The sequence below is a fragment of the Typopeltis vanoorti genome, chromosome 6 (genome assembly GCF_054136105.1).
Source record: "Typopeltis vanoorti isolate ZY-2024b chromosome 6, IOZ_Tvanoo_1.0, whole genome shotgun sequence".
NCBI classification, from domain to species: domain Eukaryota; kingdom Metazoa; phylum Arthropoda; class Arachnida; order Uropygi; family Thelyphonidae; genus Typopeltis; species Typopeltis vanoorti.
This window is the reverse complement of record NC_143554.1, coordinates 87,338,531-87,363,464: the sequence shown is the minus strand read 5'-3', so window position 1 is coordinate 87,363,464 and position 24,934 is coordinate 87,338,531. Positions and strand designations below refer to the sequence as shown.

The 24,934-nt window shown below is 35.1% G+C and overlaps 1 protein-coding gene across 3 annotated transcripts in view; it reads right to left on the bottom strand.

Moving 5' to 3' along the window:
- fidipidine (coiled-coil domain-containing protein 93) overlaps positions 1-24,934 on the bottom strand; it is a 203,282-nt gene that overhangs the window by 115,097 nt on the left and 63,251 nt on the right. For all 3 annotated transcript variants that reach the window (XM_090394991.1, XM_090394992.1, XM_090394993.1), the window contains 3 exons: positions 19,519-19,616; positions 13,499-13,535; positions 248-307 (listed from right to left, as the gene is read on the bottom strand). In XM_090394991.1, the coding sequence (XP_090251117.1) occupies positions 248-307; positions 13,499-13,535; positions 19,519-19,616 (195 nt within the window). The remainder of the gene's footprint in view (positions 1-247; positions 308-13,498; positions 13,536-19,518; positions 19,617-24,934) is intronic.

The following is a 24,934-nucleotide window of genomic DNA, read 5'->3' as shown; positions in this document are numbered from 1 at the left end:
TCTGAGAAAGTGGGTTGGGGTGGGGTGGGGGCCTACCTGGCTGCACCAAAGATCACCTAACTCAGGAATCAGGTGAAAAAAGCTTAGACAAGTTTCTCCAATCAGCATCTAGAACTGCAACTATAAAATAGTCTTTCTTCTGTTGGTCTAGCATTATGTAATCCAAAAATTACCACAGAGCTACAAAAGTTCTGTATCTATTATATTTTACAAGGAAGATTCTTAAAAAAATAAATTTTTATATCACCTCCTCTGCATCAGCCATCTTCTTCTCAGGTGAATCCTCATCTCCCACAGGTATGTCAGCCTGAAACATATGTAACAGAGAAAAGTTAACTTATAGCATTCATGAAATGTTTACATTCCAATTTAATTATCTAAAAATTTATTTTTAATATGTGCTGATATTATGACATATACAGCATTTTTCAAAAGTTCCTATGTAACTGTTTACTGCACTGGGCTTGAAAAAAACTGAAGTGCCATTTCATACTGGCCATAAAACATTCCCAGGCTGCCAGTTCAGAAGGCAGTCTGTGCATGTTTTGCCAGCCCTAGATTTGGCTTTTTTCTTTTTTGTTTGTTTCATTATGATTGTAAATGACAGAGTTTGGTGAATGTTATTCTCCATAACCAATGACTTAAAATATTGCTCTCCTCACCATCCTCAAATTAGGTGAGCAAAATTAGTGAATTTTAATGCTATAAAAATTAAGTTCTACCCTATCACATGCAAGAAAGATCATAATTTTTTGCATGTGATAACTTTATGCTTTCTATATTTAAAATTATATTAATTTTCAATGCAATTAATTGTAGGATTAATAACCAGTTAATATAATTTTAAATATGGAAAGCATAAGGTCAAATGAACAAAGCTATGCTTCTCTGGCTCACATTGCTTCCTCTGGGAAATAGTCTTGATTTTGTCAAAGCAATTTTAACTGTCGTTGTTTGAAATTATGGCTGAAATGATGCCAGTGTATTATATCTGTAAATTGCACATGTTCTTCTAACTGGTTTGCTGGACAAAAAAAAATCCAAGTCTTCAGGAGGAAAAATACTACTGCCTTTGTATGAGAGTAACCAATTCACCTTCCAATGAAAAAAATCTTTAAAGGTTCTTTATGGTAATTTTACAAATTGAACACAGCTTAAAGTTAGCAGAAGAGAACAGAAGCTCATGGGAAAAATGAAATTATAATTCATTTTTTCTATGTGGAATTAAATCCTAATTCCACAGAACTTAAATTTTCAGAACTTAAATGTTATTTAAATTTTTGTTTATCATGAACAAAATTAATTATCACAATGTGTTAATAAAATTATTTAAGTAATAAATTTCATACGATTTTAAATTTCATGTACCAAATTTTTTATTTATAAATTTTTTTGGCTGCTAGATGGCATACTGAGTAACACTGCTATTAAGAGTCCTCTGAAAATATGCTTACTTTGTGAAAAAATAGCAGTATTGAAATTGTGTTTGGTTTAGAGTTAGTTAAGTTTAGATTAGATATTTAGTAAATATTTACTAAATAACCTTACATTTTGCCATTAAACTGACACCCATTCCTCTTTGCCCACACTGCTAGTCTATCCAAATCATTCTGCAAAATTTTAACATCATCTGTATTAACTAATGCTCTATCCAATTTTGCATCATCAGTATACGAATGAACAGTTTCTCTCAGTTCCTTTCCTGTATCTGTAAATTAATGATAATAGACAGTAGTGGCCCAAAAACAGAGCCTTGTGACATGCTACTAGTCACAGGTCTTCTTCTGGACTCAACTCCTGAATAAACTACTCATATAATTCTCCTTCAACCATATATCCATCCCCATGTGCTGCAGTTTATTGATTAAAATTCCATGGTATCCTGTCAAAGGCTTTTGCAAAGTCCAGTAGTATCACTGTAAATGCATTACCCTTATTCAACTCAGTTGTCACTGTATTATAAAACATGAGAAAGTTACTGAAGCATGACTTGCCTTCACAAAACCATGCCCCCCCCCCATACAGTATCCCATTTCTGTCCATCTATTCCTGTAATTTGCTCTTAACCAACTTTTCCAGTACCTTGACAGCAACTCCTGATTATGCTGATTGATGAGTAATTTGCTACATCACTCTTGGAGCCTCCTTTATGCAATGGAACTATTTTCCCCTCCCTCTTTGAAATTAGTCCAAAGCTGAGTCTTAGATTAACAATGTGGTCAAAGGCACTGACAATTCCCTAGCACCTTCACATAAAACTCAAGCTGGTATACCATCTAATCCCACAGATGTATTCACATTAAGGTTCTGTAAAGTGCTATGGACTTCCATCTCATTTACCTTTATACAAGTCTTTGCCTCTCTCTTGTTACTAAAATATCTCCACCTGGACGATATATTCTTGCCAAGTATTCACTTAGTAATTTACCATTTCGATTCAATTACCTCCCTACCATCGGCATTCATTAAAATCATTCTGCCATAAATATTCTTCCTTTTTACTCTTAACATACCAAAAGAACTGTTTGGGACTATCTTTGGACTGCAAATTTCTTTTATACTCTGCTTTTGCTTTTCTTACCACACTGCTCACCCTTCTGGCCTGTGCTTTGTACTGCTCACATGCCTGATGGTCACCTTTCTCCTTGAATTCCCCCAAAATTTTTTTCTTTTTTGCAGGTCAAGCTTAATGTGCACAGATTTAGTCACCTGGGTTCCAAGGGGATAAAGAAGCTGTGGAAAGGGTGCAAAGAAGAGTTACAAAGATTCTATCTGGATTATCTGGCTGGCCTGGTTGGCCGAGTAACTACCATATCTGCTCTCCAACCAAAAGGCTGTGGGTTTAAATCCCACCACATGAGCATGGATGTTTGCAATTGTCTGTGAAAACAATAGTGGTGGTGTTGAGGGGCAACAGATGGCATTAGTGTAGATGATAATGATAGTTGTGATTGATGGATTAAATGGTGGAGACAGAGAGCTGCAGAGTAGGTACCCTCTCTCGATGAGTCATGACATAATCATAATATGGGATTTAGATTATGAGGACAGATTGCAAGTATGTGGATTACAGTATCTGGTTAACAGGAGAAGGGGGGGGGGGGGGAAATGATAGAGATATATACATTTTGAATGGGTGTTACAGGATATTGTAACACTGATGAAATGTTTCATTATATGGAAGGTGGGAAGAAAACAGGCATCCATAGAAGTTTTTTTCTCACAGAGCAATGAGTAAGTGGAATAGTTTGCCTTTAGGAGTAGTGAGTGCATATAGTATGAATGAATTTAAGAGAAGATATGACAGTAGGTTTGGGTGATTTAGTGCCTCCCTCAATGAGTCCTTGACTCACAGGTGTTTGATGTGATTGAAGTCAGAACTCTGCACAGGCCAGGGCAGAATCCTGACCTGTCCTGAGTTCTGGAGGTCTCAGATGATAATAATTTTACCACTTACCATGCACTATCAACATCCGACCCTTGTAGTTTCACATGCCATGGCACTGATCCAAGAAATTTCCTAAACTTGTCATACTTACCAGCCTTGCAATTCTACATATATCCCCCCCCCCACACACACACAACTGAAAATTCCATATATTTAGCCATTTCCCAGGTCAAGACCATATGATCACTCTCACCAATTGGCAGCAATGTGGTCAATATTGGTTATAGACAAATTTTCAGATGCAATGACTAGATTGAGCACTCTCAAACCCCTAGTATATTCCATCATGTGCTGTCTCAGGTAACTATTCCTTAGTAACTGCATTTAGATTACCTTAGTTGAATTCCCCCATAATAATCATCTTTTCCATTCCCTGGTGTATAGAAGCATCTGACTGTATATTTTGTTCTACCTGCCTCTATCTCACACCAGACAGCTTCAAACATGCTATTTTAATTGGCTTGCAGTTGAACTTCTACTCTCTTTGGTTGCAGTTCATCGGTTATCATCAATACCCCCCCCCCATTCTGAATGCTCCTGGCATTAATGTATATAAAGTGCAAAAGTCCCTTAGGCACACTGCTATCCTGATGCTTTATAATAACTATCCCATTCTTGTTTGTTACCAGTGGTACTAACTTAAACATTTTATACCTATTGTGAATCCAATATGAGAAGAATGACGATGAGTCTCTGGACTAAGTCTAAGGTATTTTATTATTATTATTTCCCAAGACCTCATGGAGTCAGACTCATCTGGGAGGTACTTTTATCACACACACACATCTCATCATACCATGTCTAAAACACACTCAAACTCCTTGCAGACACCACACTCTCAGGCAAGGCATTCCAATCATTCACAACTCTGCACGAAAAAAACCTGCCTCTCACTCCCCTACTCACACCCTCTTTATACAGTTTCCACGGATGACCTCTGGTTCTCCCCTGATGCAAAATCAGTTTATGAAAAGATGTTAGTGAATAGGCCAAAGGAAATCAAAAAATATTTTACTGCTATATAGCACATAAAAGGAAGAGTGACCATGGAATGCAACCAAATGGTAGAAATATGTCAGATATGTAAGAAATTGACAAATCATTAAGTGATCAATTTAGTAAGATATATATGTCAGGCAGCCCACTAGCTATCTAGATGAAAGGGAAGAACTGGATGAAAGAACAGAGATAGATGACTTTGAAGTTTTAAAGTTGTTACAAGACTGTTGACTCAAATACAGCAGTTGGATTGGATGGGATATCAGCATAGGTATTGAAGCAATGAGCGAAAGAGCTATCAAGCTTTTCACCTTATTGTTCAACCTGAACCATAGCACATTCAAGATTTCTAACGAGTGGAAGGAAAGAAAGGTAAGCCAAAGGTGGAGCCAAGACCAATGTGGCAAATTACAGATCAATTAGTATCTCTGGTGTGATCAAGGCACAAGAAAGGCTGTTAGGAATCTCAGCCAAAGTGGGTAACACTAGGATCCTCTAAAGAGGACAGCATGGTGTGACATGTAGTGGAGAGTAACTAACCAATAGGTGTCAGAAAGTAATGTATGATGGTGCTGTCTATGAGGGGGGGGGGGGTGAGTAATAAGCAGTGTAGGATTTTGTACTTGGGTCACTGTAATTTATCATGTATATTTATGATACCAAGAAGGATCTTGAATGTGATATTCAGTTATTTGTTGATTATGCTAAGTTAGGGAGAGTGATAAGAAAATGATTGATGCAGGGTTTCTATGATTTGAGCAGACTGATTATATGGATAAATGATCAATGTATCGGTCTAATGCAGTGATGGCGAACCTTTTGGGCTCGCCATGTCAAAAATGAGGAAAATGCCTAACTTGACTCTGCTGGCATGCTCCCCCCCCCACAAACAAAAGAGAAACAGTCCAATTATGTGTGGTGTTCTGCATTATATACTGAAACATCAAATAACTACAACAATGAAACACAAGTAAAACAAACTCAGACATGTAAAATAATAATAATGAAAAATCAGAGGTTTACAATAGAGAAAAACAATATGCATACTGATAACTGGGCTTAAAATAGTGCACTAAAAATTACCCTACTTTTAATAATAATTTTGAATTGAACTGCAAAAAAAGGACCACATTGCATTTGATTTGATTAGCATTAATTAATGACTTTTTTTGTTGCTGAATCTTAATGGATAAGTCTGAAATTGAAGGTGGGTACTTGGTGCACTTCGAGTCCAAGCAAGCAGCACTAACTTCATCTGTCAGTTGGTTTCTTTTGTCCATTTTAATGTTGCTTAACGTGGAGAATAAGGTGTCGCAAGAGTATGTAGAGGAAAAAACTGAGTAAAGCCATTGCTAGTTTTTAATGGTGTTAAAAATATTAAAATATAAGGGTGGTATTCGGTTCCAAACATAAAAAATTCCTTGTTCATAGTGGCACTCTTAATTCTGCAGGCAATTTCTTTTCAGATCTTCAAGTTGACAAACACTGAAGTCCAGATGCTGCCTGGAACTCTGCTAACTAAAATTAAGAAATAAACACCTTAACACAAGAATATTTTTATATTTGCCAAATATTTCAATCTGAAATTAACAGACTATCCTCAGTGGCATGACAGGAACAGTTTTTACAAGGTGGAATACAAACAATTGATCATTCAAAAGTAGAATGAGCCACATGATGTTACATTGCTAAGCACTAAAGAGAGGTAAATTTCATCAGAGTGATGAATAAATTATAGGTATTAATTCACGATTTCATATAATACTCTTAATTTATAAATTCAATTAAAGATAACATTAGATTAATGTAGGAATTAGGTCTCAATTAAAAAAAAAAATCTAGTGTGTTATCTGGATTAAACTTTCCCATATTTCTGACAAGGATAGGCAATCATTTCGATTCAAATTAAGGCAATGAAATAAGGCCTTAGCACTCTCTTTGAAAAGGCATGCATCATGAAATCGAATAATTTTATGATATCTTGTGGGAAGATGTCAGCCAGTAAATGCAAGGTCTCTTTGAGAGGTACATGGTACATTGGTAAATAGAGATTCTGCATTGAAGCTCATCATAAGATCAGTAGGTTGTAATGAGATTTTTTTTTTAATTTTTTTAAGAAATCAGAAGAGTTTTTCAAAAAAAAGAGAGTGATTTGCCTATATGTGATTTCAATAATTTTGCTAAATATCTGGCTATGCAGTAAGCAGGTGAATCAATACAGTCAACTATAGGACAGAGAGGAATGTCTGTCTCGTGAGTTTTTGGAAGACCATAAAATTTAGGAGGTCATGCAAAATGCGTTTTTAACCTTTCTATAGTGTCTGAAATATCTCATTACAACCTACTGATCTTATGGCGAGCTTCGATGTAGAAGCTCTATTTACCAATGTACCTCTCAAAGAGAACTTACATTTACTGGCTGACATCTATCATAAAATCAAATAATTTTACGACATCTTGTGGGAACAAGATACTGTAAAATTATTTGATTTTGTGATGCACTCCCTGGATATTTCTTGTGTCAAAACAAATTCTACAACCAAGTGGAAGGAATGGCCATCGGAGTCCACTTTACCTGCTCTAGCCAACTTTTATTTGGAACATCTAGAAAACATTGTTTTTTCACCTATATACCCTCAACAATCTTTTTGGGTTAGATACATACGACATTTTTTCAGTGTGGCCTCACAACAGAGATTCCTTACCTTCCTTTTTAGCCAAAATGAATTCTCTACACCCTCCTATTAAGTTTACCATGGAGATTGAAAAAGACAACAAGTTATCCTTTTAGACATCCTCATCATCTGCTCACTGTCAGGTATTCTGACAACAACAGTTGACAGAAAACCCACTTTTACTGGACATTACATTCTCAAGCAATCTGCCCATCATCCTTATCAAAAAACAGAAATTATAAAATGTTTAATTCGACAAGGTAGAACTAATTGCTCAACATTCCACGAATTACAGAAAAAACTTTCAATTATAAACATCACATGAAATTAAATGGTTTCTCCGAAAAGACTACACATCTGTTCGTTTCCTACAATCCTATCCAGAACAAAAAAGAATCAATACGTTGAGTTCCAATTCCATATATTTCCGGAATCTCAGAACCAATTTCAAGAATCCTGAAGAAATATGATTTAACAGCCACTTATATCCCTATTAACAAAATATCCACATATTTCCCATCTTCTAAAGATAAACGCTCAACTATGTTGCTGCCTGGTTCCTTGTAATTTATATCAAGTTCCTTGTAACTGCAATCTGTCGTACTTTGGACAAACTGGACACTCTAAAAAAGAAAAAAAGGATACAAGAACATCAATCATACATTCTTCACAACAAATCCGATGAGTCTGGATTAGCGCAGCGTGGGATAGACACAAGCCACAACATTCTCTGATCCAGGACTCACCTTCTACACAGATGTAGTTATAAATTCTAATGCCTTTTCAAAGAAAGTGCTGAGGCCTTTTAACACCCTAACTTGAATCGAAATGATTGCCTATCCTTGTCAAAAATATGGGAAAGTTTAATCTGGATAACACACTAGGCTTTTTTCCTTTTAATTGAGACCTAATTCCTAAATTAATCTGTTATCTTTAATTGAATTTATAAATTAAGATTATTATATGAAATTATGAATTAATATCTATAATTTATTCATTACTGTGATGAAATTTACCTCTCTTTAGTGCTTAGCAATGTAACATCACACAGCTCGTTCTACTTTTGATCGATCAATTGTTTGTATTCCATCTTGTAAAAACTGTTCCTATCAAGCCACTGAGGATAGTCTGTTAATTTCAGACTGAAATATTTAGCAAATGTTAAAATATTCTCGTGCTAAAGTGTTTATATTTATTCATTTAATGCCACAAGTATCTCTCAAGAACAGAACTCCTAACTGAAGCTCTAATTCTTCAATTTGCAGCCATTGGAAATCATTTAATTCCACAGTAGTGTATACTACTACATTTGGATACTTAATTATTTTAATTATCTGTTTTCTAAACTTCTAAATTGATTAAATCTTCAGCTGATTGTTTATTAAAATTTATTGTTGTCGGGTGGTGAATGCTGGCATGTCATCCAAAACGTCATGGCATGTTACCATTGACATGTGTCATAGATTCGCCATTACTGGTCTAATGTTTCCAAGTATCAAGTTATGCATACTGAATGGAACATTATTGCCAGAGTATTATATTAATGAAAAATTGGTGGAAGTAGTTGATGATACTAAAGATGTGGATGTTATTGAAGACAGTGAGTTAAAGTTTAGGAGTCACATCACTAACGTGGTTAAAGTCACTGCATTAGATAACGGCACTGTTAAAGAGATCTATTTCCAGAATAACTTTTTAGGAATAACTTATTTCTACAAGTTAAGATGACAAGACCTCATCTGGATTACTGTACACAGATATGATACAGTATACATGGTTACAATCTATAAACACCATGCTGTCATCATGATTCCAAGATCAAGAGACAGTTGAAAAGTTCAGTGACAAGTAACCAAGATGATAACTGGGCTATGGAATTGTGCATATAAGTAGAAATTAAGGAAATGGGATTCTCCAATTTTGATGAATACATGGAGGAGAGACTACACAAGTTATTAAGGGGGATCTTACATTATAGAAAATAAAAGTGAGATTTTACAACTTGTGGATGGTGGAGGTAGAACTCATGATCATTCCTTGAAGGATCTATATTCCAGGTTCTTCTCATGGTGCATAGTGAGTATGTGGGAATGGGCTACTGTTAGATGTTGTAAGGTCATCTATGATAAATATGTTCATGGAGAGATACGATAGGCATTTTAGTATAAGTGCCTTAATAGTCTTGCCCTCTGTGGGTCTTTAAATTTCATGGAAGTGCATTCATAATATTATATGCATCCTCAGTTTGAAAACTGAAAATTGGAACAACTCTTAAGCATATATGACAGAAGGATTATTAATGAAAAAATGAAATCATATGCTTCAGTAGAGCAGCTGTCTGTAACATAACCAAAAGTATTAAAAACACTTATGCAATAACACTTCCTATAATGGGGATAAACACTGTGCTTAGATCAATTTAGCATTCAAAGCATTTTCATACAGTCTTTCCATAAGGAACTTGCTTATGTGAAGGACACTGAACTTCTTACAGGGGAAATGAACTATGCTTGAAGGTTGTATTATTTTGTTTTTATGATTGTTATTATAATAGTGAGGCCAAAATAGACAGCAATTTCTTAATCACTTAATTGGTGCACAATAAAGGATACACATATGAAATTGAAAATATCTATTTAACAGTGGTTTCTAGTTGTGGCTTACTCTACAGACAAGTCAGCACAGGATAAATTTCTACCTCATTTGCTGTTTTAAGAATACTTGTGACATAGGACTGAATGATAAATGCACGTAAACACAAGAAAGATATTTAATTAACCAAATATTTTGGTCTGGAAATAGCAGACCATCTTCAGTGGTATTACAAGAACAGTTTTAAAAAATACAAGCTAGAATACTAACAATAGATCGTTAAAAATAGAACACGCCACGTGATGTTATATCACTAAGTATTAAGTATAAAACGGAACATTTTGAAGTAGAGATGTGATTGGAAAAAAAAAATTAATGAGCAATCTTGATTAGACTTTCCCAGATTTTTGATATAGATATACAATCATTACGATTCAGGTTGGGACGATGGAGTAAGGCCGCCACGCTATCCTTGAACAAACGTTCGAACCTATAACGGGATCTATGTAAGAGGCGAGTCCTGGAACAAAAGATGCTGTGGTCAGTTTCAATCCCGTGTTGAGCCAATCCAGGCTTTTCAGGTTTGTTGTGAAGAATGGAGGATTGATGTTCTTGGATTCTTTTTTCAAGAGAACGTCCAGTCTGTCCAAAATAGGAAAGATCACAGTTGCAAGCAATTTGATAAACTCCAGGAAGAGATAAAATTGAGCGTTTGTCTTTAGGAGAAGGAAAATGAGAAGACAATTTGTTAATAGGTGAATACTAAGTTGTTAAATCATATTTCTTTAAAATTCTTGCGATAGGTTCTGAAATATCGGAGATATAAGGAATAGACAGTCGACGTGTTGAAACTTTGTTTTGTGGAGGATTATAAGAATTGAGAAGATGTTGAGTACTTTTTTTAGAAAAGCCATTGAGTTTCATGTGTTGTTGGATAGTAGAAAGTTCTTTCTGTAGATAATCAAAAGTAGAACAATTAGTTTTGGCTCTTCTGATGAGGCATTTTATAATTCCTGTTTTTTGATAAGGATGATGGGCTGATTCTTTAAGAATATAACGACCTGTGAACGTTGGTTTCCTGTATACTGCAGTTGTAAGAATATTTGAAGGTGACCGGATGAGGAGAATGTCTAAAAAAGATAACTGGTTGTTTTCTTCTATTTCCATAGTAAACTTTATACGATGATGAAAGGAATTAATACTGCTTAAAAAAGAAGGTAAAGAGTTTTTGCTGTGAGGCCAAATAGCAAGGATGTCATCCATATATCTTAGCCAAAAGGATGGTTGAGGGAAAATAGATGAGAAGAGGACTTTTTCTAAATGTTCCAAATAAAAGTTGGCTAAAGCAGGAGAAAGAGGATATCTAGATTTCCTAGTTAACATTGAAAGGAATCTCAATCATCTAACTAGTGATGAAGCTAATGCTCTTTGCCTAGAAGTCGCTTCTTCTCTACTTAAGGCCAAACTTCCTCCTTCCAACATATCTCCTAAAATGAAATCTTTACAGTCCTTGAGAAAAAATAATCACCTCATTATTACCAAAGCTGACAAGGGAAAAGCAACAGTAGTTATAGACTCAGCAAATTACAGGAGAAAACTTTCTCTTTTGCTTCGAGATCGTTCCACATATCAAGAAATTGATTATAATCCAACCAACAGACAACTAAAGAAATTAAATTCTCTCTTAGATGAAGTCATCAGTTTAGATAAAGACAAGATTGAAAGACTTAAAACTCATTTTGCAAGACCTCCTAGATTTTATGGCCTTCCAAAAATCCATAACATTGACTATCCTCTTCATCCAATAGTAGATTGTATTGATTCTCCTACTTACCATATAGCCAAATATCTAGCTAAATTATTGAAATCTTACATTGGCAACTCTAATTCTTTTTTAAAAAACTCCTCAGATTTCTTAGAAAAATTAAAAAATGTCTCATTACAACCTACAGATCTTATAGTTAGCTTTGATATAGAATCTTTATATACCAATGTACCTCTCAAGGAAACTTTAAAATTACTTGCTGGCATCTTTCCTCAAGACATTATAAAACTATTTGATTTCATAATACATTCTGGATATTTCGTATGTCAAAATAAATTTTACAGCCAAGTAGAAGGAACAGCCATGGGAAGTCCTCTTTCTCCTGCTTTAGCCAACTTTTATTTGGAACATTTAGAAAAAGTCCTCTTCTCATCTATTTTCCCTCAACCATCCTTTTGGCTAAGATATATGGATGACATCCTTGCTATTTGGCCTCACAGCAAAAACTCTTTACCTTCTTTTTTAAGCAGTATTAATTCCTTGCATCATCGTATAAAGTTTACTATGGAAATAGAAGAAAACAACCAGTTATCTTTTTTAGATGTTCTCCTCATCCAGTCACCTTCAAATATTCTTACAACTGCAGTATACAGGGAACCAACGTTCACAGGTCGTTATATTCTTAAAGAATCACCCCATCATCCTTGTCAAAAAACAGGAATTATAAAATGCCTCATCAGAAGAGCCAAAACTAATTGTTATACTTCTGATTATCTACAGAAAGAACTTTCTACTATCCAACAACACATGAAACTCAATGGCTTTTCTAAAAAAAGTACTCAACATCTTCTCAATTCTTATAATCCTCCACAAAACAACAAAGTTTCAACACGTCGACTGTCTATTCCTTATATCTCCGGTATTTCAGAACCTATCGCAAGAATTTTAAAGAAATATGATTTAACAACTAAGTATTCACCTATTAACAAATTGTCTTCTCATTTTCCTTCTCCTAAAGACAAACGCTCAACTTTATCTCTTCCTGGAGTTTATCAAATTCCTTGCAACTGACAGACTGGGCATTCTTCTCTTGAAAAAAGAATCCAAGAACATCAATTCTCCATTCTTCACAACAAACCTGAAAAGTCTGGATTGGATCAACACGGGATTGAAACTGACCACAGCATCTTTTGGTCCAGGACTCGCCTCTTACGTAGATCCCGTTATAGGTTCGAATGTTTGTTCAAGGAAAGCGTGGGGGCCTTACTCCATCGTCCCAACCTGAATCGTAATGATTGCATATCTGTATCAAAAATCTGTGAAAGTCTAATGAAGATTAATCATTTTTTTTTTTTTTTCCCAATCATGTCTCTACTTCAAAATGTTCCGTTTTATACTGAATACTTAGTGATGTAACATCACGCGGCATGTTCTATTTTTAACGATCTATTGTTAATATTCTAACTTGTATTTTTTAAAACTGTTCTTGTAATACCACTGAAGATGGTCTGCTATTTCCAGACCAAAATATTTGGTTAATTAAATATTTTTCTTGTGTTTACGTGCATTTATCATTCTACCTCATTAAGTCAGAACCTCAGTAGGAGTCCACTGTAATAAGTGGTGGGACAATGAATTAAAATATTTATTATTAAGTAATATATACAACTATAGAAAGCGTTCGTGTTTTCTTAATAATTATGCAAATGTAAAACAGCCATTTAAACAAATATCAAAGCTATAAAAATTCACTTTAAAGCCTATTTCACTACATTAGTGACAAGAAGTGTAATTACCAAGTCAAATTTAAGTAAAAAAAGTACAAGTGGTCTTCTTTACATATGCATAGAATAAATATTTAGAATTGAAATGATTTAATCTTTAAAAATGTATTTCTTTTCTAAAAGAAAGCCTTGGCATGGAAGATAAATTAAAAATTCATTAGTCTATAAACTAATAAGTTATATCCTAATTCCTTAAACCTGAAACAATATATTTTCATAATTTAAAAATATTTGCCTTCTCTGTATGTTCTGCAGTTCCTACTCCGAAACGTCTGAAAAAAAAAAAACATCAAATTAAATTTGATACTTAATCTTCTTAATTTACATAATTGCTTATTTCAAACTTTTAATAGGGGAATTTTTTTCATTTTAACATATATAGGATGAGGAGATAAGTGAATATTGGACAAAAAAAGAGTAAACATGTTTTAGTGTTGGATTTAATGATATCTCTAGAGGTTGTAACCATGAATAAGTTGATTCAAATTACAGTTGAAACCAATAAGGCTAGAAGGCTAGTACATTATGTCTGTTAACTGTGCATGTGCATTCTCTGGCTGGTTTGTGTGTTCTGCGAGATGAAAAACTTGTTTCTGGGGAACAATAACTTGTCTCTTCCATAAAAAATTGTGAATGAGGTGTCATTCTGCCATTTTGGAGAATAGTAGTTTATGTAAAAGTATTTGGATTAATGTGCAGATTTGGTTATCTGATTATACAACAATATTTTACTTGAATTTCTAGTGAAATATTTTTGAAGACTCCTTCTGCAAGATCAGCAATGATGGCTAATTGCTCATTTCCTTTGATGCAACTCTTTGACAGACTGGTTAGCCAAACCAAACCAATCTCTCCACTCTCCGTGTAACTCACATCCCACTATGCCATGGATGTTATTTATGAATGTCTTCAAATGGTACATGAAGCTCAGCCAGCATGAAATCACCATCCTGTTTATTGGAAGCCTGAAACTACTCAAAAATGAACATTCCATATTTGGTATGTTTGATCTCCACAGCATGTTTTCTGGATTATCTAACCCTCAGGCCACTAAAAATACTAATATACTTTAGGTTCATTATCTTTCATGGATGAGATTTTCATGGTTGCTGCATGTGGCCCAGGAGGCTTGGTACCTTTGGATGCCTGGTTAGAAACATTAGCCTTGTGCTACTAGTGAGACCTCTGCAGGGCTTCTTGTGTCTGAAGCAACAGCAATGTGTCATGAGGGAAAACTACTGATGGAGAGGCCTATAGCTGCTTTGTATTCTTTTTGCCCTAAGAATAAATTCATATATAAATAAGTGAATGGATGAGATTCATATATAAGGGGAGGGGATAAATAGTGAATGGTATACACTATGAGTTCTTTCTTTCAAATTAGTTCATACCATTCAAAATCCAAACAAATGGGTTAAAAATAAATGCCACGTATTTATTACTAATTTTATATTCTGATGTTTTCCAGCTTTATTATTATTTTTTTTTTGAGGATTAATCTGAAGAATTCCCATTAGAGATGTGCACAGGTTATTATGCTAGTGCTATAAGAGTTGCAAGAATTAACATAAATTGGGTTGTATCGACCCAAGGATTTTAATAATTGATACTAAGTAAAAAACACCAACAAGTTTTGCCAACTTAGCTGTCTGGCTTTGTCAGGGCATATAAAAGAGATACAAAACAACTTAAACTGTTCATGAAGGAATGAACCGAATACAATTGTATTTTTTACAAATACAGAAGAACGCGTACATCAACGCATGGAGCATGTATGATATCAACTGTTGTTATGCAGGAACGTTCTGTAATTAGCAGTGAAATTTAACTCTGGCATACTTAGTGATCTTATGAGGGTCTTCCAAATATCAGCTAGAATTAATCCTCGATTTCTATTGAGGTTGCATTTAGAACGGATGACTGCTATAGCTTCTTTTATGTTTCAGGAGTGGAAATCTTCCTCTAAATAAGTCATGGAGCTTTTGTCACATTCAATGGTATGGTTTGTCTTCAAAAACAAAGTTTTTGCCCTTGTCCTTGAAGAATATTGACAGTGCATGGGAAGCATTTAAACAATAATTAAATGATAGGATATCAGAATGTGTCCTGAGAGTTCGAAGAATAAATAGGGTAGCAGTGAATTAGATGTAATCGTATTCAACAAGAGATTCATAAGAAAAGTATGATATCCATTATGAAAGTTATAAGGCTAGAATAGTCACAACTGTTGTACAGAAAGCAAAGTCTGAGTATGAAAAGAAATTGGCTCTGCATGATAAAGACAACACACAAGAATTCTATCAATATGCTGCAAGTAAAAGAAAGAATAAACATGAAAGAATAACTTTTCTAAATGCAGATAGTTTGAGGGTTACAGATGCAGAAGAGGTTCAACTAATGCATGCCCATTCTGTTAAAAGCTATCAATCTGGTGTACAAAACATTGGGCTCACTGCTACCTCTTCACTAGATGAAGAAAAACTCAGGTGTATGAGGATGAGAGCTGTTTACAAACTGAATAAGAATTCAGCAATAGGAACTGATGGGATATTGACAAGCGTGCTAAAAGTGTTCAGCTGAATTGGCTATTCCTTTGACCAGGCTGTTTAATATGAGTCTCAGAACAGGGAAGATTCTGCAGGAATGGAAAGAATGTATGATAATTCCATTGCAAAAGGGTGCAAAGACCGAGGAATTCTACTATTGACCAATTAGTATCTCAAGAGTGGTGGCGAAGCTTTTGGAAAACTTGGTTAGGACTCTAATTCATTAATGGGTTGACAGTGAATCTCTACTTTGCAATGAGCAACATGGGTTTACTAAGGGAAGGTCATGTTTTAGTAACTTGTTCTAATAGATTTATTTATTATAACATTCGATAACAATGTTACCATTGAACTAGACAAGGGAAATGGATACTTTTGGATTTTGCTAAGGCTTTTGACAGAATACAGCACGGCAGACTGTTGCATAAATTGGATAATATGGATTTGGATTACAGAATATTAGCTTAGATAAGAGGATGTCTTACTGACAGATATCAAAAAGTGGTATACTGGGAATGTAAGGCGCTGCAAGGTTTAAGGTAACAACTGGTGTACAAGGATCAGTGCTTGGTCAACTGTTATTTGATCTGTATATTAATGATATTGGGAAGGATTTGACAAGCAGCATACAGCTATTTACTGATGATAAAAAGATAGGCAGGGTAATCAGGAATGCTGCTGATATGCAGTATGATTTGAATAGGCTGGAACTGTGGGTATGGGAAAATGGATGTCAGTAAATGTGAAGTCATTCACTTCAACATGATTAGATATCCAATGTCATATTATACTGGTGGGATTATGCTAGAAGAAACTGACGAGGCTAGAGAATCTTGGAGTGTTAGAACAGCGCTTCCCAAACCGTGGGCCGTGGCCTCCTTGGGGGCCGTAGGTTTTGTTGAGGGGGGGGGGCCGTGAAATAATGAAAACAAATTTTAAATGTTTTAAGACTAAGTGTATTTTTTTTATTTTAAAAGAAACGCATTCAACTTTTATTATTTCTTTTTTGTTATTTTTTATATTTTAATCGAAAAATTCACACATTGGTGTTGGTTCACAAACTTTGCTTCCTGCGTATTTCGGCGCTTAACGAATATTAGTAAATATTGCTTATTCATATGTTTCATTTCAAAGCAGTGGTTAATTGTATTTACTTCGAATGTTCTCCAGGGAAGTTCCAAATCTTTCTGTCCCTTTCATAATGCGTTCGTAATCAGGGACTGTTGATATTGACTTTATGTTGATATTGACTTTATATACATATCAAAACTCGTTTTATATTATCACCGTCATCTGAGCTAGTTTTCTGTTACCAATAAAAGTTTCGCATATACTTCACACATGAAAAAAAAGCTTAAACAAGTTCATGTGGGGATACAGTAACTCGCTTGCAGTGGTAAACAACACGCCCTCCCTAAGAGCCACTATATTGCAGAGGCAATAAAAATAAGTACTTTTATTATGCCAGTGAATAAGGTATGAGGAGTCTGTGTAATATATTTCTCAACAAATAGTGCAATTAGAGACAACTGGGATAAAAACACACTAATTAATGAATCACGTGTCCCCTCATACATTTCAGTCTATGTTGTATAGACTGAAACAAAACCATATGTTGCATGGGCAAACACAGTATCTAACTAAAAACTATTGTTATTAATTAGATGTATGTGAGTTCGATTTCCCAAGGCAGCAATAAAATTCAACGGAACGTGTTAAAATTCGTAAAAGTGTTGAAACTAAGTAATATATATATATAATGAATGTTATGGCAGTTTCACATATGGAATTCGGTTGAAGAGAGTTAGCATTTCAACTCAATTGTCAGCTATGCTTTTATCTTTCGGTTGCGTGATCTTTTGTTAATACCGCACCAATCATATGCACGTTTTAATAAACAGACTGCCTTTGCTGTCTGTTTCGCGTTAGGCTTATTTACCGTAAAAGGAGAAAAGTCACAAAAGTGAAAAATGTTCCTGGTCCGGGGATTCCCTTATTCAGGTAATATTCACTAATTTCATGTTATCAGTCTGTGGTGTGCCAGTATTGGTAAGTGGTGATATTATTTGATCTATTCTACGTTAAAAAATTTAACCCCGAGATGGATAAGTGGTTGATAAAAAATAAAAAAAATCCCGCAAACAATCAGAAGAAGCAGAAACAGACTAAAAAAAAAAGGACAGTATTTCATATTTTACCAGAACAGACCGTATCATCTTCAGAACCAAACGGTAAGAGGCAAAAAATGTAATATATGCATTTGATTTTTGCAATATTTGCTGTGTATGTTTTGTATAGAATATAAATACAATAAATATTATAATAATATATCTCTATTACGATTTTTTGTTCGAGGGGGGGCGTGAAATATTTTAATTTTTGCAAAGGGGGCCCTGACATCCAGAAGTTTGGGAAGCACTGTGTTAGAAGATAGCAAATTGAAGTTTAGGGGTCAGGTAGCAAAGATTGCAAATACAACTCAAAAGATAATTGCTCAAAAGAAAAAAACACGTAAAGATAAGGATGTCATTTTGCCACTTTACAAGGCTTTGATAAGATCTCACTTGGACTATTGCATGCAGTTCTGATCTCCTAGTTTCTGTTTATGATTCTGATATACTGGAGAGAGAGAGAGAGTGCAAAGGAGAATGTTAAAAATGATATATATATCAGGATTGTGGAATACTGATTATGAAGACAGATTGAGAATTTGTAGACTGCAGACACTAGCAAACAGGAGAAAGAGGGGGTGATATGATTGAAACGTACAAATTTCTGAAAGGGTCATACAGGATTTCAATTGATGGAATTTTTCAATTTATGGAGGGTGGGGAAAGGACAAGAGGGCATCTTGGAAGCTAAGAATGAATGCTGCTAAGAAGTAGGTGAGGACTAGATTTTTCTCTCATAGGGTGGCACATGATTGGAATGGACTGCCATTGGATGTTGTGAGTGTGAGCAGTGTGAATGAATTCAAGAATAAGTACGATAGCTGGTGTGTGTGTGTGTGTGTGTGTGTGTGTGTGTGTGTGTGTGTGTGTGTAGTATGTGGTCTCCCTTGATCAGACCCTGACTTCCTGGTGATCTCTCTTAATAATAACATACATAATCCAAAAGATCGACAACATTCCAAGGCAATAAGTAGCCAAAAATAACAGGCTGAAGGTTTGAGGTTTTTTCCAATGAGCGAAAATCTTGTAATGTGTTAGGATGGGGTTACCAGGTTACTCACTGCGCTCAATTCTGATATCTGTAACTCATGTTATTATCAAAATTGAAAGCTAATTTATAGTTATTAATTTGCAATTTGTTTGCAAATCTCATATTTTGCAGTTGTCCATAAGTAGTGATCTCTAAATTATCTGACCCAAATAACCAGAATCTCAGTTAACCAAGCTTCTCTTCAAGGTTTAGGCATTTGCCTGTTCCAGCTCTGCTGGTCTTCCCATCTTGCAACTGGTCTTCACCCTCTCTTTCCCTTTGATCTATATTTATCCATCTCTTTTGGCAGCTGATATGTTTCCATCTTAAATAACAGTTAATCCTAATTATCAGTTAACCAGTCAGACTTCACAAACAGCACTATCTAAAAAGCACATTTAGTTAACAAGCTAGGAAACCAAGTATCAGAAGATTTCAGTTGTCCAAAACAAAAAAATTAGGGGAAAAAAAAGGGGGGGGGTGAATCAATATTTATGCCAGTACTTACCTACCATACTCTAGCAGAGTTGTTTGCACTCTTAACTCTTTATCTTTGATTTTATGTGCAGTAGGGTGACGGTATCGACGACAAGGCTTATAAGTCTCCTTCAAAAATACAAATCATACTTGTGTTAAACTTGTCGATATGCTATTCGTGTATAAATCTTTGAAATATATTGCTATAGAGATAAAATTTAGAGAGAGAGTAATCAGAACATAAAAATTTAAGCCAGGTTCTCTATCGAGAGAGAGACCATAAATATTTTAAATACTACTCTACCCAATTATTATATGCACATGCAGTGCTCACTATCAATTTGATAAGACAATTCTAAGTTTTAATATTTCTGTTTCCAAATTCTAACTCATTTAAAAATCTTATTTAGTGCCTCGGTAGCGCAATTGGAAGAATGACAGTACATTGCGCCCTTCGATTGGAATAGGCCTAAGTTCGATTCTCGTCATGACGGGAGAAATCTTTATCTGGATGATTTTCAATCCAAAGTCTGATCTCATACAGAGGTAGCAAGGTTTTTTTCTCCCAGAAACTCGGGTTTTTCATCCCACATACAGACAAATTGGTCCTTCAGAACACACGCAATTTACAGACAAAAAATACTAGTTGTGTTGGTGGAGGTGGATGGCGTTGATTCACAGTAGAGGTTCAGTGTAGTGGTTGAGACAGTTGTAGGTGTCCTCTCGCGATGAGTCTTGGGACTCCTTGGAGGTGTCAGGAATAATAATAATAATATTTACCTCCTGAGTACTGCCATTATTACTGGAATTTCCAAATCCATAATTTTTGATATGTTACTAAAAAGAAAACTACAGAATCCAAGTAAAAAAATCATTTCTAGACATAAATTCAAATTCTGAAGATCTCAATTTTAAGTGACAGTAAAATAAAAATGTCTTGTGAAATAACGGTATATCTCATCTCATTTTCCTTTAACCCTCTTTTACCATGTGGTGTCGAGGAGTTTTTTTAAATCAACGGGCCTCAACCGTTACGGGATAAGGTGGTCAGCCCTATGCCCCGTGTATCTTTGTCTGTGATGGCGTTGAGTTCAAGGCCGGTTTGCCTGCTTCGCAGGATGAAAAACCCCAGAATAAACTGGGAAAAAACCCTGCTGTCCATGCCCAAGACCAGCTAACTTGGCTATGGCTGAGGAAGATCCTTCAGCTCCTCATGTCTCCAACGAGAATCGAACCTAGGACACGACTTCCCCAGGCATATGGTTCCGAAGCGCATAGCCACTAGGCTAACAGCACAGACATAATGGTATATTATTTCATGTATATCACATGGGCCATTACTGACAGACAGTGGAAGTTTATTATATAGCCTGTCCTAGTCCTGTCAAAACATGCTTTCTTATGCTGCGATCTTTCCCACCAAATAGGGTCTGGCAAAAATAGTAAATATTCCTGCCACACAGAAAAAAGTTCATTATTTTTGATGAATATAGATGAATTTCTAACTACAAAAAAATAGTGGGAGATGACCTCCAATGCCCAGTGAAACATCACCTTATTTACTGAAAACAAAGTGGCTTATATAGTCTCTTGTGTGGTCTCAGATTCCAGCTTCTATTACTTCTCTAAGACTGGTGATATCCGTCTCACCAGATAAGACGAGATCCCTCTCTCTCTTCTTGTGATGACATCCATCTCTAGTCTTTCTTGGTAAAATCATATATTCCCATTTGGCTCAGCTTCCAAAAAAAGTTCTTCTGCTCATGTTATTACTAAATTTATCTAACACTTCCAAATCTAAATCTATCCAAACCTTAGAAAATTGTCAAGTCTGAAGTCTGGGATTGTGCATCAAAAATCTTGATCTTCTCTCTCAGACCCACTTCATTTACTATTCCTCACATAATCTATTCCTATTTTGTCTTTTCTACACGTATTTACACATGCACTGTTTCCCAACTGCATCCATCATTCCTTCTTCTACTAAGCCTATATATAATAATATGAGCAGAAACTACCCAATATCCATTTACAGTCACTGCTAAGTGACTGAATATTTTTCTCCTATTTTCTCTTTTCATTCCACTTTCTTCTATTTTGTGAAACAGGACATCCTTATAAAGCGTTTTCCCAACCCAACCATATCCTACAGCTTTTCAAAAGGAATATCAACAGATTGTTATTTTAACCTCTGTTAAACAAGGCACTGACAGTTATGTGTGCAAATATATATATATTTCATCTTCCTTTTACCCTCTTTTGCCTTGCGGTGTCGAGGGTTTATTAATCATCGGACCTCAAACCGTTCATAGGATAAGGTGGTCAAGCCCTACTCCCCAGTGTATCCTATGTCCTGTAATTTTGAGTTCTCGAGGCCAGTTTGTCTGCTTTGTGGGATGAAAGATATATATAACTACCTTACATGCAGTTCTAATTGTATGTTTCAAAGGCATATTAAATATATATATATATATATATATGCGCGTAACCAATGGTGAGCTGTAAGGGGCTTGCAGGGGCTCGCCCAAGCCCTTTGTTAAATTTTTCTCAAATTTGTGATCCCCTTGTTCTTGTTTACTTTTTTATTATTTCAAGTAAAAAAAAATACATAATTTCTTGAAATATATTAAGTGACAAACTCATACGCTAACCTAACAAAGTGATTTTATTAAATAAAATATTATAGTTACTGTTACTATCATTTTACAAATAAGAATTCCCTTTTGGTAATCGCATATAAATAAATAGGACTATAAAATAATGCCCCTTGATTGGTACTGTTATCACTTGAAGTATAAAAACAAAAGAAAAATATAATGTATTTCAATATTATTGTGTTTAGATAATATTTATTTATTATTTACAGATTGTTTGTCATAAAAACTTCTATCGCAAACAAAATAAATTTATCTTGTTTATAAAAAATGCAGACTATTTCATATGTGTGATTATAAAAAGATTTTATTCTTATTATATTTTGATAGCAAAAAATGTTTTTCTTGTGTAAGATAAATTAACACAGATGATATGAGTGCAAATATTTCATCTTTAGATCATGAAACATTAGTTTAAAAATGATAGTCTTTACAGGTTGTCCCTTCATACTTTTTGATAATCGCATATAAATAAGAATAACGTACACAAGCTGTATTAATAAAAGTTTTTTGTGTAAAATACCGCTTTTTTTGCTCGCCGATGCGAGCACTTTGTTAAAATTTCCATAGCTTCCCGCTGTATATAACCTTCTTACATGCAATTTTGAGTGATATGATTCACGAACATATACAGGTAACCCTCATATGATGCAATACTTATACAATGCAGTTTCGACATACCGCGGTCTACAAATTGTAGTAACCCTTATTTAATGTGGTACTTATACAACACGATATAACACAGCCTACAAATCGTAGAAACCCTTTATCTTTTTCACCACGCAACTTAAAAATCCAATTTTATCTTCGTTAAATTTGTGTCTGCCCGTATCACACGTGTGGTTATAAGTACCAAATTTATATTAGGGGAAATATCCTTTAGCACAAATGTATATCAATTGTTTACCGTATAAAGTGTTTATTGTTGAAAATTGTCTTCATTTGCTGCCAGGAAAGTGCATTAAAAATAATTAGTGTATTAATCTCAAGCTGAGCACCTTATTTTCTGGTGAGTTACATACAATATGTAATGCTTTTTTTATGTAAAAAAAATTATTTTTTATAGTAATGGCCACTTAGAGAGCTTTTTCTGCGAGATGGTTGAAATGAAATTAGTGAATTAATTGATGGAGAAATAGATTTAAATTAGGAGGAACTGGTACAGTTAATAGATGACGTCAAACCAAATGACGGAGATAGTTCTGCCAAAGATTCTAATTGTGATGAATCCATTAAAGCAGGGATTCTTAACCTATGGTATTTGTACCAGTGGTGGTATGTGAGCCACTGCCTTACTGGTACATCTAATATCTTGAATTAAATATAGTGGTATGCCACTGGAAAAAGGTTGAGAACCCCTGCATTAAAGAATTCAGTTTAAAGAAATTAGCAGAAGGATTGGACTTGGCAAGAAAGTTAGGAAGTTATTTTACGGATAACTCTCAATGGAGCACATGCCGGAAAATTCACAAGACAATTGGATATTTGTTTTGCTCTATATTATGAACTTAATAAAAAATTGCAGCATAGTGGTAAGCAAGGTCTTATTAGTGACTTCTTGATAACTAAACCAGCCAAAGTATGCAGTGATAATTATACAAATGATGTCCAAGAGATATCAAATGATGATGTCCGCTCAAATAAAGAAACATCTACAAAATGTTCGTTTTGAAGAGAGTGATTATGATTAAAATATGCACTTTATTTTATTTTGCCTCAAACATTTATGCATTATGTGCAATGAATTCTCGTGGAAAGGCTTAGACGTTGGTTATGCATTTTCACTATATTATTTCAGGAAATTACAACATACTAGGATATACATTAAAATAAATTTTAATATATTTCTATATTTCGGCAACGTCACGCTGCCATTTTCAAGAACTTAGGTACAAGATACGTGCACGCAGGCACAGCAAAAACAATAAATGAGTAAGAAGAATGAAGCTATTATTTCTCCTAAAGTCCTGATGGTGCCCTCTAGCAGGCAATGTTTGTATTCTTGGGCGATTGGGCTGAAGGTCTTCTGATGTAGGTTTCCCAAATTTGAGGAAATCTCATGCAGCCAAATTTGTTGAGGTTTGGCTCGTTTCTTAGGGCTGAAGCTGATTCTATGAAAAGCCTTTCATATCTGTATTTACTACGGTGTATTATCCTGGCTTTTTTCCACCGTATTCTATGGCAGGTATCCAGAGCATGGTCAGCAAAACCAGAGTGGCTGTACTGGTGAAACCGGATGTAGTCCTTGTTGTGAGGGGGGGGGGGTTGTGGTTTACTGGTTTTAATATTTTTTGGATTTTTTTTTGGGGGGGGGGAGCCATTGGCTGAGAACGTGTTGAGGATGTGGTTTCGTTCTGTGGTTAGGGCATTGTCATTCGAGCAGATAAGTTTAGCCCTGTTGTGTAGTGTCTTAATGACTCCATATTGTTGTGGGGGGGGGGGATTGTTGGTGAATGTATCTGCCTGTATGGGTGGGTTTTCTATATACTGAGAAAACCAAGGTTCCATCAGGCTGGCGGGTGACTAGTGTGTCTAAGAACGGAATGCAGTTGTTTTTTTCCTCTTCCAGGGTGAATTTGATTCTGGGGTGTTGGTTGTTTAAGTGTGTTAAGAAGGAGAGGAGTGCATCGGAGCCATGTGGCCAAATAGCGAATACATCATCTACATAGCGAAGCCAAATGGTTGGTTTTTGTGGGGCAGAGTTCAAGGCTTGCTCTTCAAAAGTCTCCATATAAAAGTTGGCCAAGGGTGGGGAGAGTGGAGAACCCATGGCTGTCCCCTCTATTTGTTTGT